General features: G+C 37.0%; 1 protein-coding gene across 8 annotated transcripts in view; it reads left to right on the top strand.

The window, feature by feature from the left end:
* The window catches only part of MTMR3 (myotubularin related protein 3), a 174617-nt gene that overhangs the window by 129709 nt on the left and 27727 nt on the right, over nt 1–17181 (top strand). For all 8 annotated transcript variants that reach the window (XM_074294259.1, XM_074294268.1, XM_074294314.1 and 5 more), the window contains 2 exons: nt 2613–2779; nt 16696–16792. In XM_074294259.1, the coding sequence (XP_074150360.1) occupies nt 2613–2779; nt 16696–16792 (264 nt within the window). The remainder of the gene's footprint in view (nt 1–2612; nt 2780–16695; nt 16793–17181) is intronic.

Raw genomic sequence — 17181 nt, 5'->3', positions numbered from 1 at the left:
CTCTCTGTAGTTATCTTAAATTTGTTTAGTATAAAGCTTCTTAAACTGTGGGTTTGGGGTCGTAAAGCTTCTTAAACTGTGGGTTTGGGGTCGCAAAAAATTTGGCAACAGTAAAAGGTTTCTTAACAGTGACCAAAATTAATTCCACATCAAGTGAGTAACAAATTTGAGGTGTTTCTGGCAGCACCTGCCCGTGTTCTATCACATGATTTCACTGCAGCGTGGTTCTGAACATATACCATGTGCACTTTGCACTGCACATGCACAAACGCTACAAGAAATGCCTCAGCTCAGATTTGAGACAGGGTCACGTAAAAAATGTCTCGGGTAAAAAAGGGTCACGAGTTGGGGGGGGGGGGAATGTAAGAAGCCCTGGCTTAGACCATCAGTTCCATGTGGGGAGGCACTGGGCTGTTTCTAGATGCCCCATGCATCTAGAAGGAATTTGTAGGATGACAGGACTTAGAGTTGAAACAACCTTAAAGATTATCTTATATTAGTGAAAATTCCCATCTATTCCAAATCTCTGAAAGGAAAAAACAAAACAAAACAGTAGCTTTATTATTTAGCATAATAATAGGGTGTGTGTGTGTGTATACACAAACATTTGTCATTTTACAATTTACAATTTACATTTACATTTTACAATTTACAAGGGACTTTCCTGCACTCATAGTAGTTCAAGTATTATCTTTTCCATGTGGAGAAGAGTGACTCCAGTTAACATGAAGAAGTTGTACGTGGAAGGTCTTGAGGCCTGCCAACTGGGAACAGAAACTAAGAGTTAGACAATGGGTTCCTAGTCATGTGATATGGTTTTTTTTCCCCATTTATAATAAAGTTGCCTGTAACCCACAAGAGCAAAATAAGGCCACATAGTGTTTGAGAAAATACTACTGACATTTAATTTACTGAATGATTTAAATAAATGATGGAGAGACATTCACTGTTTGAAGCCACTTCTAAAAATGATTTATGGATTTTTTTTTTTTTTTTTTTTTTTAGAAGATTGACATTAGTACATTCTTGCCCATAGGGTATGAAATACCCTCTGTTGATCTTTGCTTTTACTGAGCTGAATGACAAATTTCATTAGCCTTTAAAAAAAAAAAAAAAAAAAAAAAAAGCCAAACTTCAGTGTCTGTGGGCAGGGTGGCCACATCCTGGCACCTCCTCATTTGATCCTCTCAAAAACAAGAGGAAGAATGGTAGAGAGTGAATTTTTAATGGCTGATTTTCTGGGTTTTTTTTTTTTTTTTTTTTTTTTTTTTTTTTTTTTTTTTTTTTTTTTTTGGTTCAGAGAAGTGAATGGTTTGAAGAAACAAGTTTTAATGTTAAGGCAGATTCAGAAGTGAGAGTAAAGGGACGATTACCTGAATGTCATTAAATAATAATAATAATAATAATAGAAATGATTTCTATTCATGCCAGATTTTACAGTTATAGTGTTTGACATCCATGATCTAATTTGCTATTATTGATACCATCATTCTTTGAGGTTATGGTCATTCCTATTGACCAATGAAGAGGTCTGTCAAGGTGAAGTGACTTGGACAACATTGCGTAGTTTAACTAGAGAATCAGGATATCCAGTATATCCAACTTTTTTTGACTTTGTCTAGATAGTTTTAAATTGACTCAGGCTTATTTGCTTCTTTTCTTACTTGTGCAGTAGAAGGAGCACAGGGCCTGGAGTCAGAAAGATCTGAATCCAGATCTCCAGCCTTGAATATTTACTGGCTCTGTGACCCTGGACAAGTCACTTCACCCTGTTTGCCAGTTTCCTCCTTTGTAAAATGAGCTGGAGAAGGACATGGCAACCATTCTGCCAAAAAAACCCCAAATGTAGTCATAAAGAGTTAGACACACCTGAACCAACCCCAAAACATCAACAGTAAATACTTGTTCCTTTACCTTTTCCTTTTGAATAATTGATATTTCAACAATTCATTTTATCACTCTGTGCCTAATACTTCCTGCACCCAGGAAAATGCCAGGTTTTGTTTCTCATCTTTGGCTCCTCTGGACACCAATACAAAGCCTTGCCCATTTTTTATCTTCAGACCCATGATTTCATGGATGTAGGGCAGTTCCTCAGTTTGGGGACTTTCCCAGTGATGTTGACCAGCACCTCTTCTGTAACATAGAGGCCACAAGCCAGAGGCTCAGAGGAAGGGAGTAAATGGAATGACTTGTCCAGCCTCTCCAACGTCTATCAATAGCAGCTCTTAGACCCAAACATCAGTGACTCCACAGACCTTCTTTTCTCTTCTCCTTTAACACGTGCTTTCTGCCCTAGTGTGGAACATACTTCAGCAGTGTCAGGGTGGAATTAGCCAGGCACGTGTTTCTCCAGTTTGGTAGGAAGACAAGTCTGATACCTCACTCCAATAGACTGTTACCGAAGAACACTTGAGGAGGTCTGAATGGGAAGGTCATGACGAGATCCTAACTTATACACATTGGTGTCTCAGCTGTTAGAACCAACCCCCTTAGTTTCATTTTTTTCCTTCATTTTCCCACCACCTAGCATAATGCCTGATACTATGGAAGAGGCCCTAAATAACTGCTTGTTGATTGATTGGGTTCTTGTTTTTTTTGTCCTTAAAAAGGTGTCAGTTCTTAACCTTTGAGCAGTGTCAAGAGTGGCTCAAGAGACTGAACAACGCCATCCGGCCTCCTTCCAAGATAGAAGATCTCTTCTCATTTGCGTATCATGCTTGGTGCATGGAAGTATATGCCAGTGAGAAGGAGCAACATGGGGATCTGTGCCGACCAGGTAGGCATGGCTTGTGCTTTAAGAGCTTTCGGTCCTTTTCCATCCTTGGAATTTTAGATGAGGAGAAAGTCCTTAACTTGAATATTGATGACAAAATGTTTCTTGATTCCTAAGATCGTAGTTCTTAAAAATGGAAAGGCTCAAGTACGTCACTGTCTCATTTTATATATGTGGATGCTGAAACTGAAACAGGACAGGTTATAAGAGTGAGTTCACAGAGCTGATTAGTAAAGTCTGCTGGGACACAAACCCAGGTCATCTTCCCCGTGACAGGGTTTAGAAATAACAGGTTAGAAATATTACAATAAATACCTCTTCTTTTGTACTTGTTCTATATACATTTTACTGAACACTTAGTTTCTTCTTGTTCTAAACTAGTTCATGATTCAGGCAACAATGATGAAGCAGAAATGAGAATTACATTATTCCTGGTGTATGGCCTCTCTCCACCCAAAAGTCACACTGTGACAGATAATTCTTTTATTTTTTTTCCTAGTAAATTTATTTTTAATATACATTGTTTTGTGGATCATGTTAGGAGAGAAAAACCAAAGCAAAAGGGAAAAACCCATGGGAAAAATTAAAAAACAAAAAAAGTAAACAAAGTATGTGTTGATTTACATTCAGTCTCCTTGGTTCGTTTTCTGGATGCAGGTGGCATTTTCTGTCCAAGTTCTATTGGATTGCTTTGGATCACTGAACCACTGAGAAGAACAGAGTCTTTCATAGTTGACCATTGTACATTCTTGCCTTTATTATGTTCAATATATTCCTGGTTCTTCTTGTTTCACTCAATATCAGTTTATGTAAATCTTTCCAAGCCTTTCTAAAATCAGCTTGTTCATCATTTTTTTATAGAACAGTGATATTCCATTATATTAATTTACCACAACTTATTTAGCATTCCCCAATTGACAGGCATTTTTCAATTCTTTGCTACCACAAAAAGAGCTGTCACAAATTTTTGCACACGTGGGTCCTTTTCCCTTCTTATTTTCTTAGGATACAGGCCTAATAATGACACTGCTGAATCAAAGGGAATGCACTGTTTGATAGTCCTTTGGGCATAGTTCCAGATTGCTTTCCAGAATGGTTGGATCATTTCACAACTTTACCAACAATACATTTGTGTCCCAATTTTCCCACATCCCCTCCAATACATTTGTCATTATCTTTTTGTGTCATCTTAGCCAACCTGAGAGGTGTAAGGTGGTACCTTAGAATTGTCTTAATTTACATTTTTCTAATCTGTAGTGATTTAGAGCATTTTTTCATATAACTATAGATGTGTACCAGATGTTTCTGCAAAATATCTATTTTTAAATCCATAACCTTTTAAAAGATGACAGTGATGATTATTATTGTCCATATAATTTAGCTTCCAGAATTTCTACTAAAAATGTTTAGGTAAAAAACCTATTCATTTTGGCTTTTTTGCACTCCTGTGCCCATGCAGTATCCATCTCTATATTGTGCGTTTTGGATTGTGAAGGATTTTATAGCTATTATATTCCATGAATTTCATGCCTACCCAATGAGGTAGGTAGTACAGGTATCATTATCCCCTTTTACAGGTAAGAAAACCAGTTCAGAGAATATATGCCAATAGTTACACAACTACCATTTGCTACCAGTTACACAAATATTGTTTGTTGGCCAAAGCAATTTTTAAACTCTTTTGCTCTTAATATTTGGAAGTTGATTTATAAATGCTAACAATTCTTTAGGAAATAACAGTAATATGTGTCAATATCTTTTCCTTTACCCATTTCTGTTTTCCAGTGTCCCTAGCTTGTTTAAATAGGTTAGATTGGAATCATTTTAATTGAATGCTGTACTTTTTCATTTTGATTATTTCTTGGTATTTCTGATTTTGCTCAAATAAATGAAAAGAAAGATAAACAAGAGAGAGAATCTGAAAAGGATGCTAGGAAGAGATTAAAGACCTTTCACATTTATTGAATAAGAATCTCAAGTATTAAAAACTGTTTTTCAGTTTAGCACACATATTTATTTGTTGGGATTACATAATAATGTGTACAGAACTCAAAAATAAATAGCAAAAGGTACATATTACCACACTACCACACTATACTATAATAGAAATTGTAAAAGTTTTTTTGGTTTTGATTTTGCAGATGATTAGGGTTAAGTGACAGTCACACAGGAAGTGTTAAGTGTCTGAGGTCAAATGTGAACTCGGGTCTTCCTGTTTCCAGGGCCAGTGCTCTATGCACTATATAGTAACATCAAGCTGTCCGAGAAATTGTAATTATTAAGGGAAAGAGGAACAAAAAACAAACAGCTGACAAAAGGTTACCCTAAAAACAAATAATTTTATTAATAGAACATGGAGAACTATTTATGGACTTCAGTTAAAAGTAGTCCTGAAAGAAAAATGTCCCTAAAAATACTATGAAATATCTATGTAAAACACAAAAGTAGAAAAATTAAAAGGAGAGAAAATTGGAAACAAAAGGATTGTTCTTCCAAAACAGAGACATTTATTCAGTGCTTGTTATGTCTGAGGCCTTGTCCTAAGCACCTGGAGATAAGAGTACAAAAAAGAAACTGTCCAGAACACCCAATGTTAATACATTTATTAAACGCCTTTTGCATGCCTAGAACTGTACTAATTGCTGGGGATGCCAGTACAAGCAAGAACAAGAACAATCTGTTCTTAAGGACCTTATCTTCCTATTACAAGAAGACTGTACCTGGAGGGGAGTGGAAAATGAGGGAGTTGGCTGGGGATGGGGGCCAAATCTGGAGAGCCTAGAACAGAATGGGAAAAGAAATTTGACAACTCCTGAGCCTTGGAAATGAACCGCTTTGTAACTACTTGTCTTGGGCCGGGAAGGCTGCATCTTCTGAAGGAAGGAGGTCTTTGGGTTCTGAGGTCCCAGGTAGCAATGATTACTAGTTGGATCCTGGGGAGCTGCTGGACCATTTTAATCTCACAGGAAATTCTTGCCCATTTGTGAATACACCTAAAAGCTTAGGCTGAGTTTTCCTTTGCCTATTAGATGATCTTCCGAGCTCTGATAGTTTAAAGTTGTCATCTCTAATTAATTGATACCCACATCTATACATCTAGCCCTACTTACTCTCTGTTGAATCTTTAATAAATCAGTAGCCATTTATTAAGTTCCTGCTGTGCACCAGGCCCTGTGGTAAGCACTGGAGCTTTAGACTTGCATTTCCTACTTTGCAATGGACAGATTTCAGCTAGGAACACTTTGATCTCTCATTGCCTCTTACCTGGACTCCTAAGTGATCTACTTGTACAGGTTTTTTCCCTTTTCAGTCCTTCCTCTGTGTAGCTGCCAAATCATTTTCTTAAAATGGATCTATTGAAATAATTTCAGGGGCATTTTATTGTTTCTGGGATCAGATACAAAGTTGTCCACTTCCCACTTGCTTTTTCAGACTTCATATGTGTTGCTCTTCTTCCAAGCAGACTGTTGCTCCTCATATGAGACATTCCATGTTGGGTCTCTAGGCTTTTAGAAAGATTTTCCCCCATCTCTAGAATAGTTTTTTTTTTTTTTTTTTTCCTTATCTTTCTCTGAATCCTTCAAGGCTTAGTTCATGTGCCACCTCTTACATGACGTTTTTTCTGAACCTTCCTCTTCTCTTCCAAAAGAATTTTGAATGTATTTTGTATCTACTTATATTTGTAGATGAATTAATAACAAAGCATTTATTTAGCATTTGCTATGTGCCAGGCACTTTGATAAGCACTCGGGATTAAAATACAAGCAAGCCAGATAATCCCTGTCTTCAGAGAGTTTCTTTTCTTTTTAAAATTTTATTTTATTTTTCCCAGTTACATATCAACTAACATTTCTTTAAAAAAATTTTTTTTATTTGTTGAGCTAATTACAAAGTAAGGGAAAACAATAGGAAAAAAGAAAAGGAAAATTTAAAATGTAACAAAACATTGTCATCACAAACATGAAACTATAAGGGGGAATTCAAAATATATAGCAATAAATTTCCATTTCAAGAAAACACATAAATCATAAAAGAAGAAAAATTATATTCACGAGTGTCCATCTTTGCCTCCTTGTAGGATATTCTTTTGTTCCCTGCGGAATACTTTTTACTTTATTATTTTTTCCCCCTTTTATTTCCCCAAGCAGGTTATGGTTAAGCACAGATGTATGTATGTATATTTAAATATATCTCTATATACCTATAGATACACATACCTCTTCACACCCATCCACAGACCTATACACATATACTCCATGTATATGCACACATACATAGACTTTCATGCATATATACCCACATATACTCAGACACATACACATACATGTACATATTCAGGTTTACATATGTGTAAATGCATCTAAAACAATAATAGTATAACTAACATATAATGTAGATTTCTCTTTTGATTGAATCTTTAGTTTGACTTTGTGTAAGATCAATGATTACTAGCCTTACTTTTTTTCCTAGTAAATTGTACTTCTTGTCCTTGTTTTAATAGTTACGTATATTTCTTATTTTCTATTCCTGATGACTCTTCTACTTTAATTCTGCTTCTTAACTTGCATTGCTCTTATTTAACCTCCTGGCCATGGATCTTCCTCCCCCCCCCCCCCCCCAACCTTTCCTTCTCTTTTTATTACTTTCCTATTAATCCATATAATTGGTCCCAGTGTGGTTAACCTTACATCCTTCTGTATCCTCATCTTATCTTATACTACCTCCCCCCCAACACCACCTTTATCCCTTTCCCATCTATCTATATATCTTGTTCCTTTGCCATTACTCTACTCTACCGACTTTTCTGTATCCCACCTTATCCTTTATCCCTTGCCCATTAATCTGCATACCTTATCCCATGGCCATAAATCCTTCTATTTTATCTACATATCCTTCTCTACTCCACCTTATCCTGTCCTCTCCCTCCATCCCCCCCCCCCTTATATTTTAATAGATTTTGAAGAGTCCTATACCACTTCATGGTACATATGTAGTGTTGCCTATTTAATCCATTTCTGATGTGAATAGGTTTTTCAGAACTATGAGCCCTCCTCCTAATGCCTCTGTGTCTATTCTTCTTCTGTATTTCATTTGTATAACATAATTACTATCTTACCTTTTCCTAGACACTTTTGCTTTTTAGAGTCAGCTCATATTCAATGCCTCAATCTTTCTTTTGAGCTACCCAATTCCTGGTGTCAAACCTTAAAACATGTGATGGACAAATTACTTGTTTTATATATGGAAATGTCTGTTAAGTTCCTTGAAATTAATCTTTGATATTGGCTCTTAAATTGTCTATTAAGTTGTGATTTGCTTGAATGAAAGTCCTGAAAATCTGCATTTGAATATTTTTTTTCATTCAATATTATGCATAATTTTGCTGTGTATGATATTTTGTGGGCCTAGTTCTTTTGATTGCCATTATACATTTATTCTAGTACCTATTGTTTTATATTGTAACTACTAAGTTCTGTACAATTCTATTATAGCTCCAGCATATTTGAATTGTTTTCCTGCTTCTTGCAAAATTTTCTCTTTGATCTGGGGATTTCAAAATTTGGCAAGAACGTGTTTTCTACAAAGGAGCTCTTTGAAGTAGTGATTGGTAGATTTTTTTTTTTTTTTTCTTCCCATTTCTACATTCTCTTACTCTTGATTTTTTTTTTTTTTTTTTTTTTTTTTTTTTTTTTTTTTTTTTTTTTGCATTATTGTGCCAAAGTTTTTTTGTTTTTGTTTTTTGTCTTCTTTGGGTTTCACCTGTCTTTGTTCACCCTGAGGGACAAATTTTCACCTTTTGTTGTTGTTTGCTTTTTTTTTTTTTTTCTTCTTTCTTATTTTTCCTTTTGATCTTATTTTTATACATGTTTAGCCTTTATTGGATTACTTGCTGTCTGGAGGAGGGGGGTAGGAGGGAAGGGAGAGAAAAAATTGGAAAACAAGGTTTTGCAAGGGTGAATGTTGAACATAATCTTTGCATATATTTTGAAAAATAATTCTATTATTAAAATAAAGCAATGTACATCATTAATATTGAGATGTTTCAATCTCTAATGGCAAATGGAGATAGATATAATCCATAAAAACAAAAACTCTTTGGGGATGTCTCCTCACTAATTTTAAAAAGTTGTAAATAAAGGAGTTTTGAGGACTGTTGCAATCTTGCCTGCTTGTACCTCAGTAGATTTTAAAGAAAAAAAAAAAAAAGCCCAAATTATTGTAAAACCTTTTGCCACCTTTAGTTTTCCGATTTCTTTGGAGCTTGGCTCTTTTGGCTCTCTTACTCCAGAATTATGCCAAACTTTTATTTTCATTTTCCATGATGATCTTCCATTTTCTTTGCTACCTTTTAAAAATCTGGGTTGGTTGTGAATTCCCTGTGGCTTCACATTAATCTCTTTAGACAGTTCTTCTTTTCCCTTGTCATTTGAATCACTCCTATGAATGTCTTGAGAATTTAGTTTTTGATTTCTCCTCATCCCTCCCAGGCTTATTTTCCCTGTAGAATTGAAGCTCACATGCTCCTGCCAAGCCTTTTCTTAAATCTCTGCAGTATCATGCTGTTCTTATTGGGTCTCTTTAAGCTGCAGGAATTCCCTTGGGTTCTTTGCAAAGAAGGTTGTCACCTTTTATTCTCTCTCCCCCTAAAAAAGTCTTCATAGTTTCATCAACTTGGACCATATCCCTTTAGCCTTCCACCTTTTTAAGATTCTTGAAGATGGAAGGAATTGATACATTGCTTGGAGAAATGGGCTAACATGGTCTAAAAATATTGGAATGGTTGGCCCATGGAATTGGTGTTAAAATTCTTCCTTTGCTTGATAGGGAGGTACATTTTGACTCTGAACTGGGCTAATTCCTAACAAGACCTTCTTTACACAAAGACCGAATAATTGGTCTCCCTTGTCATTGGTGTTGGCCGGAGGCAGGGTGATGGCTTGTCTGTGATGTAGAATAGGGATTTGCCAATATCACCTTTGTGATCTCTTCCTGATGTAAAACTTGGTGATTTTTTCCCAATGTGCTCAGACTTTTTTGGGGGAGGGGAGCGTGTTGGGGAGGGCATCTTTCTGAGTAGCTAATACTGTTTTTCCTTAAGTGCATTTATTACTTTGTGTTTGCTTACGCAGCAAGCTGCTCATCAACCACTACCTGAAATAGAATTGTACTGCTGTGCTTTGTTCAGTTTTTTGGTTTTATCTTATTTGCATTCCTTTTTGTATAGCGTAGGGAGCTCTGCACAAACTTTGGGGATGACAGCTGCTAAGCGCTAGCTGACCTACTTTATAGCTTGAGAGGGCTTGCTTATAGCACCTCCATCCAGTATTTCCCTAAAGAGGAAAAGACATTTCTCCTAAGTCATCGTGACATATTTTCAAAATGATATCTGGCCTCCGGGAAACCCGGCTGAGTCTGTGAGATCACACGCCCAACTTTGGAGAGTTTGTGTTGCCTTGAGTAAGTAATCACCAAAACTGTAGTCTTTGTATAGTGTGACCCTGAAATGGGCAGCAAGTGAAGCCATGGCAAGTGGACCTTCCAGGAGAAAGATGAAGAAAGTTCCTTGGTACTTGAAAATCACATGAAGTTTTTCTGCATCTGTGAAATCCACTGAAATTACATGCTCTTCATTTAGCTTTCCAATCTTCTGCTTTGGAAGATGTCTTAATGTGATTTAATGATTTTTCTTTGACATTATCTAAAGCCTTCTGAAAATGATACAAGATCTGATTTAAAGCGAGGATGGACATGTGCCCCTTTTTTCTCCTCTTATTCTTCCCATTTCCCTTTGACTTCATTTTAGGAGATTATAATCAGAGGATCATCATTTTCAAGCTAGAAGGGATCTGAGAGGTTTCTGCGGCCCAAACAATCATTTTGGAGAGGCTTAGAGAGATTAAAGGGCTTAAATTGTTATAAACCCTAATCTTATGATTCTAGCTGAGGACCTTTTCTGCTGGATAATTTGGCCTCTTTTCTTTCCTTGAAGAATCAAAACTTCAGAGTTGAACCTAGAAAGCTTCACTCAATAGGGTCGACTTCCTCATTTGGGAAGAAAAATAACCTATGATTAGAGTGAGTTGGTGTCAGTATTAAGATGAAAATCAAGCCTCAATGTACAATCTAGTTATTCCTACCCTACTCCCTTTCTCCCCATCTTATGTCCCTACTGTGTTCATGTGGATAAATGGCCCAAGTGGATTTTCATATGGTTGCTTTAGAGACAACCACCATTTTCTTTATTTAAAAAAAAAACTATTTTTATTTTATTAAATATTTCCCACATATATGTAAAAAATTAATGGCCATTAAAAAAAATTTTTTTTACTTCCAAATTCTCTCTCCCTTCTGCCCTTCCTCCCCTCTTTGAGAAGATAAGCATTTTGATTTCAATAATACATGTGATATCTTGCAAGACACTTTTTATATTGTATGTTTCAAAAGAAATCATAAACAAAATAAACCAGTAAAGATAAAGACATTTTTAAAAAATCTGCTTCAGTCTGCATTCAAAGTTCTTCAGTTCTATTTTTGGAGTTAGATCACATTTTTCATCAGATGTCATTGAGAATTGTCTTGCATCTTTGTCTTGATCGAGTGCCTAAATCTTTCATGGGGCTGCTAATGGACTCGGTGGTCCGAGTGCTGGGCTAAGAGTTCAGAAGTGACCTTGAAAACTTACTAGCTGTGTGATCCTGAGCAAGTCACTTAATCTTGGTTTGCCTTCATCCTCTAGAGAAGGAAATGAATACCTCCTCCAATGTCTTTTCCACTGACAGTGTGGACCATAAGATCAGGAAGAGTTGGACATGACTGAACAACAATAACAATAAAATCATACAATATTGATCATCCTACAATATTGCTGTTAGTGTACTGCTCACTTTACTTTGCATGAGTTCATGTAAGTTTTCCCAGGTTTTTCTGAAATCATTTTGTTGATAATTATCTACTGTGCTGTTTTCAGCCTTTCTCCAATTGGCAGGTATAACCTCAATTTCCAATTCTTTGACACCACAAAAAAAGCTACAGTGAAAAAAAAATTTTTTTTTTTGTCTGAGGCAATTGGGGTTAAGTGACTTGCCCAGGATCACACTGCTAGGAAGTTTTGTGTGTGAGGCCAGATTTGAACTCTGGTCCTTCTGCCTTCAGGGCTGGTGCTCTATCCACTGTGCCACCTAGCTGCCCTTATACATAAATTTTTGCAAATGGGTCCTTTCCCTCTTTTTTTTTTTTTTTTTTTTTTTTTTGATGTCTTTGGGTTAAAAGTCTAATAGTGGTATTCCTGAGTTAAAAAGCATTGCTCTTCAGAATGGTTGGATCAGTTCACAAATCCACCAACAAAGCATTAGTATCCCAGTTTTCTCACATCTCTCCTAGCAGTTACTATACCATACCCTGCCCCCCTTCTTCTTATCTTCTCTTGTATTGTTTTTCTCCAGAGGACTATCAGGTAACTTTTCTGATTTTATTCATCATCATGATTCCTTTCTCATTTATTTATGACTAGATTTACTTCTGAAAGTAGAATATGAGGTTTCCCACAAGTATAGTTTTACTGTCTATTTCCTTCTATAATTCATGTAGATTTTTCTTTAAGGATATAGATACTATGCCATTTGGTACATATGTGTTTAGTACTGATTTAGTACTGATACTCTGTTCCTTTTAGCAAGATGTAATTTTCCTGCTTATCTCTTAACTAGGTCTATTTTTGCTTTGCCTTTGTCTGAGACCATGATTGCCACCTTCTGCCTTCTTTACTTTAGCTGAAACATAATAGATTCTGCTCTAATCTATTAATTTGAAGAGTGTCTCTCTCTGTTCAGATATGTGTCTTGTAAAAAACATATTGTTGGATTCTTGTTTTTAATCCATTCTGCTATCCAGTTTCGTTTTAAGGGCGAGTTCATACCATTATGTTTACATTTATAATTTCTACAGTGTGTTTCCTTCCATCTTCCTTCTCTCTTTGTATTCTATCCCTTCTCTAAGGTCTGTTTTGCTTCTGGCTGCTGCCTTCCTTTATACTTCTATTGCTCTAGATTTCCTTTTTTTTTCTGTTATCAGTTGAATATGTATTCATATTTCCTCTTTTGGAACCATTTTAGATATGAGTAAGGTTCAAACATTGTCCTCCCTCATTTGCCCATCCCTTCTAGGTGAGATAATTTTCCCTATTCTCTTCCTTGTCTCTGGACATCTTTTTTTCCTCATCTATTTTTTTCCTACAGCATTCTAATATAATCTCAAAAGATCTCTGTCTCCTTAAATGTCCATTTTTTTTTTTTTCCCCTTGAAAGATTTTGTTCCATTTTGCTGGGTAGGTTATTTTTGATTGCAGTCCTTATTCTTAAGCCTTCTGGAGTATCATGTTCTAAGCCCTTTGGTCCTTTAATTTGATAGCTGCTGAATTTTCCTGTATTCCTGACTGCCTCCATGGGTATTTGAATGGTTGCTTTCTGGCTGCTTGGAGTTATTTTCTCTTTGATCTGAAAGCTGTCTATAATATTCCGGGGATTTTTCATTTTGGGATCACTTCCAAGTAGTGATTGGTGGATTCTTTGTTTTTATTTTACCCTCTGGTTTTAGGATATCAGGACAGCTTTCCTTGATAATTTCTTGAATTATGATGTCTATACTCTTTCTTTGATCTTGTCTTTCAGATAATTCAGTAAATCGTGAATTAACGTTCCTTGTTCTATTTTACAGGTCAGCTGGTTTTTCCAATGAGAGAGTTCACATTTTCTTCTGTTTTTTCCATTCTTGTAACTTTGTTCTATTGTTTCTTGGTTTTTCCAAGTGAGACTTCACATTTTCTTTCTTTCTTTCCTTTTTTTTTATTCTTATAACTTTGTTCTGTTGTTTCTTGATGTCTCAGTCATTAGTTTTCACTTGCTGAATTCTAATTTTTAAGGAATTGTCTTCATTACGTTTTTGTAACTTTTCCCATTTAGCCAGTTCTGGGTTGTTTGTTTTTGTTTTGGTGGGTTTTTTTTTGGGGGGGGGTGTTGTTGTTTTTGGCTGAGGCAATTGGGATTAAGTAACTTGCCCAGTGTCACACAGCTAGAAAGTATTGTGTCTGAGTTCAGATTTGAACTCTGGTCCTCCTGACTTCAGGACTGGTGCTCTATCTACTGCACCACCTAGCTGCCCCAACCAGTTCTGGTTTTTTGTTTTTTGTTTTTTGTTTTTGTTTTTTAATTTTCATTGATGAATTTTTGTATCTTTCTTTTTTCCAAGCTGTTTTTTTTTTTTTTTAATTTCATTCCTTTACATTCATCTTTTAACCTAATTTCCCCCTGCCGTTCTTATTTGAGTTTGGAAATCAATTTTTTTGTGCTTCCGAGTATTCTATGACTTGTATGAAATCACATTTTTCTTTGAAACATTGCTTGTAGCTATTTTGACTTGAATGTCTTTTCAGAGTTTGTTTCTTGATCTTTCCCATCATCATAGTAGCTTTTTGTGGTCCTGTTCTTTTTGTTGTTGTTGTTGTTGTTGTTGTTGTTGTTGTTGTTTCTTGCTCATTTTCCTACCTACTTCTTGATGTGGAACAAACATTGTTAATGTTGGGGGTCTTCCCTTGACATGGGTAGAAGCTTCAGATTTTTTTACTCTTCTGTTTCCAGTACTAGTTCTAGGGGTTTGGAAGTTTTCATGCTTCCAAAGTGATGCAATCTGGAGAGAGATGTGATCAGTGTTCTTAGTCTGCAATCTGGCCCTTACTCGGGTAGGATTCCTGATGTCTTAGAATTGCAATTGATACTTCTCAGGGCCTTTCACTCCTTGGGACTAAAAACAGTACTGTTCCTTAAGGTCCTTGATCCTAGAAGTGATAATGCCTCTCAGCATTCCCAGTCTTTCTTGACCAAAAGTGTTTCCTTCTGCCCTTGAACGATGACCTAGAAGTCAGAATAACAATGGAGTTACTCAGCAGTGTCTGGTCCTGTGTCCAGGGTAGCCTGTAATATCTTTCTGACTAGATGCCAGGTTCCCTTACTATTTCTGACTTGAGAATTTACAAAGCTGCTTCTGCTTTTGTCAATACCATCTGTGTTCCATCCACAGGGTTTCTGGGCCAGCCTCCTCCTCTTGTGTTACAGATTTTTCTGTCAGCCTTCTATTTTGTCTTGGAAGAATCTAGAAGACTATCTCACTGACCTTTTGTTGGCCCTACTGCTCCAGAATTCAAATTGATGAGTTATTTTAAAAGTTGTTTGAAGAAGAATGTTGGAAAGCTTTGGTTTTCTCTACTCTGCCATCTTGCCTTTCCCCTGGAATTCTCTGCAGCCACCTTTTTCACACTTATTGAATGGTCATGACTTGATGGCCAAGGTAAACAAAGACTAGATTCACTGGGGAGATTGTGGAGCCAACTTCTCCTTCAGTCAGTGCCGACTAGAGGTTCAGCCAATTGACCTTTGAGGGACCTTCGGACTAATGCTCCACGACTCTAGTCATCACTTAAGATAAGTGGCCATCTTGTCCAGTGTGGTCCAATATGACCAAATGGGGCCCGGGTGGCTACTTTGTTAGACATGGAAGCCAAGAGGGAATCCATTCGTTTAATTGTGTGTTTTCCCCTTAGTATTCATGATCTTAGCTGGATGTTCTTGGCTGAGTTATAATAAAATGAATACTTAGAATTGCTACAATTTTGGGTCATTACTTGGTACACCATCTCCACTTCCCCGTCCTAGAGGAAAACCTGCTGCTTCTGACACATACTCCATACTATCACTTCTCTGAAGGCTATTTTGAAACTAGAGGCGCCTTGGACTTTTAAAACAAACACCACCAAAGTGGACCAAACAGGTTAATAAGCCGTGCCCCAGGCAGCACCTGAGTGCTCACAGCTCCCACTTACCTCAAGGATATGCATTTTTGTTCATCTTTGGAAAAAACCGAGAAATTAGGTAGCTTCTCCAAGGCTTACAGCGATGGGACATATAAATCCAGGCTTCCTGCCCTAACCTTCCTGATGCAAGAAAGTTCATAGTACTGAGGGTTTGGGGGCTAGCAGGCCAAATTGTACACAGTTGTCTCATTCAGCTACTTTCCCCCCCCCCCCCCCATCTTAAAGCCAATAACTTTGTTTCCAAATCCTTTCTAAAAATGGGTTGAATTGAGCAAGTTATTGCCTTTCCTGCATCCCTGGAGCCCACTTTTTTGGTAATTTACTTTTCTCTTTTAGCAACTTAGCTTGGGCCATAAAGAAGCAATTTAAAGAAGGGAATTGTCTTGCATTCAAGAGAAAAATCACCCTATTTCTTTTCCTGAAGTTGAAGGTTTTCCGGTATAAACCACATTATCCTTTCCTAGATTTGGAGCCCTGCTTATGTTGTTGTGATGATTTCTCCCACAGCTCATTTTCTTTGGTGTTTGTTTATCTTATGTCCTACGCTCCTGGATATTTAGAATACTGCTTAATGATTGTCATTATAATTTAAACAGACTCTGAGCATAGAAGTGTTTTACTGGCATTTAAAAGAGTGGGAAATGCTAGGCTTCATTGCTATCCCTTTATTTCTCTCTTCTTGGGGGGGGGGGGAAGCACATTAGTGCTAATGCAGCCCAGTTCTCCTTGTTTTGTTAATGGGCATATGTGCGGTCAGCTCTTCACCCAGCAACTTGGTGTTTACTGAGCCTCCCCTGGGCCTGATCACGCAAGCTCTTCAGAAGTCTAGCCATGGAGATGTTTGGGATGAGCCTCCAGTTTGGCTCAGATCTCTTGCCATGGTGTTGCCTATTAGTGATTAATTTTCTCTGAAAAGCAGGAAACCACATTTTTGTTGCTCTCATTAGAGCCACTCTTGCTATATAATGAGCAAGCAGATGAGCTGTTCTTTTTGTCCTACCTTTTTGGCAGTGTGGGATCCATGCTCACTTCTTTCTCATCTGCTCTTGGTCCCCAGGGGAGCACGTCACAGCAAGATTTAAAAATGAAGTGGAGCGGATGGGTTTTGATATGAACAATGCCTGGAGGATCTCCAACATCAATGAGAAGTACAAGTAAGTTGTCGGGGTCCCTACAGATTGCAGGTTCACGGCCAAGTGCCTGGGTGAAAAATGCCAGCCTTTGTGTGGCAGATCATTTGAACTTGGGCTTCTTTCAATTTTATTTAGCAAATCTGAATCTTTGATCTTAAAAGCATTCATTAATCACGTCTAAACTCCTTACCCCTGTTGCCATCATTGAAGGAATAAATAAAAATTTCCAAGTGAAGACTGGACAACCACAAGTTGGAAATGTTGTATTTAGGATTTTCTTCCTAGGTATAAGTTGTATGAGAGAGGCCCTGAGGGTCCCCTTCCTACCTCAAAGATTCTGGGATCTTCTCATTTTTTTTATAAATCTATGAGCGAATAGGTGGGTGTGTATACACACACACACACACACA

The sequence above is a fragment of the Sminthopsis crassicaudata genome, chromosome 1 (genome assembly GCF_048593235.1).
Source record: "Sminthopsis crassicaudata isolate SCR6 chromosome 1, ASM4859323v1, whole genome shotgun sequence".
Lineage (NCBI taxonomy): Eukaryota > Metazoa > Chordata > Mammalia > Dasyuromorphia > Dasyuridae > Sminthopsis > Sminthopsis crassicaudata.
The sequence above is the reverse complement of the archived record's forward strand: the minus strand, read 5'-3'. Positions and strand labels throughout refer to the sequence as shown.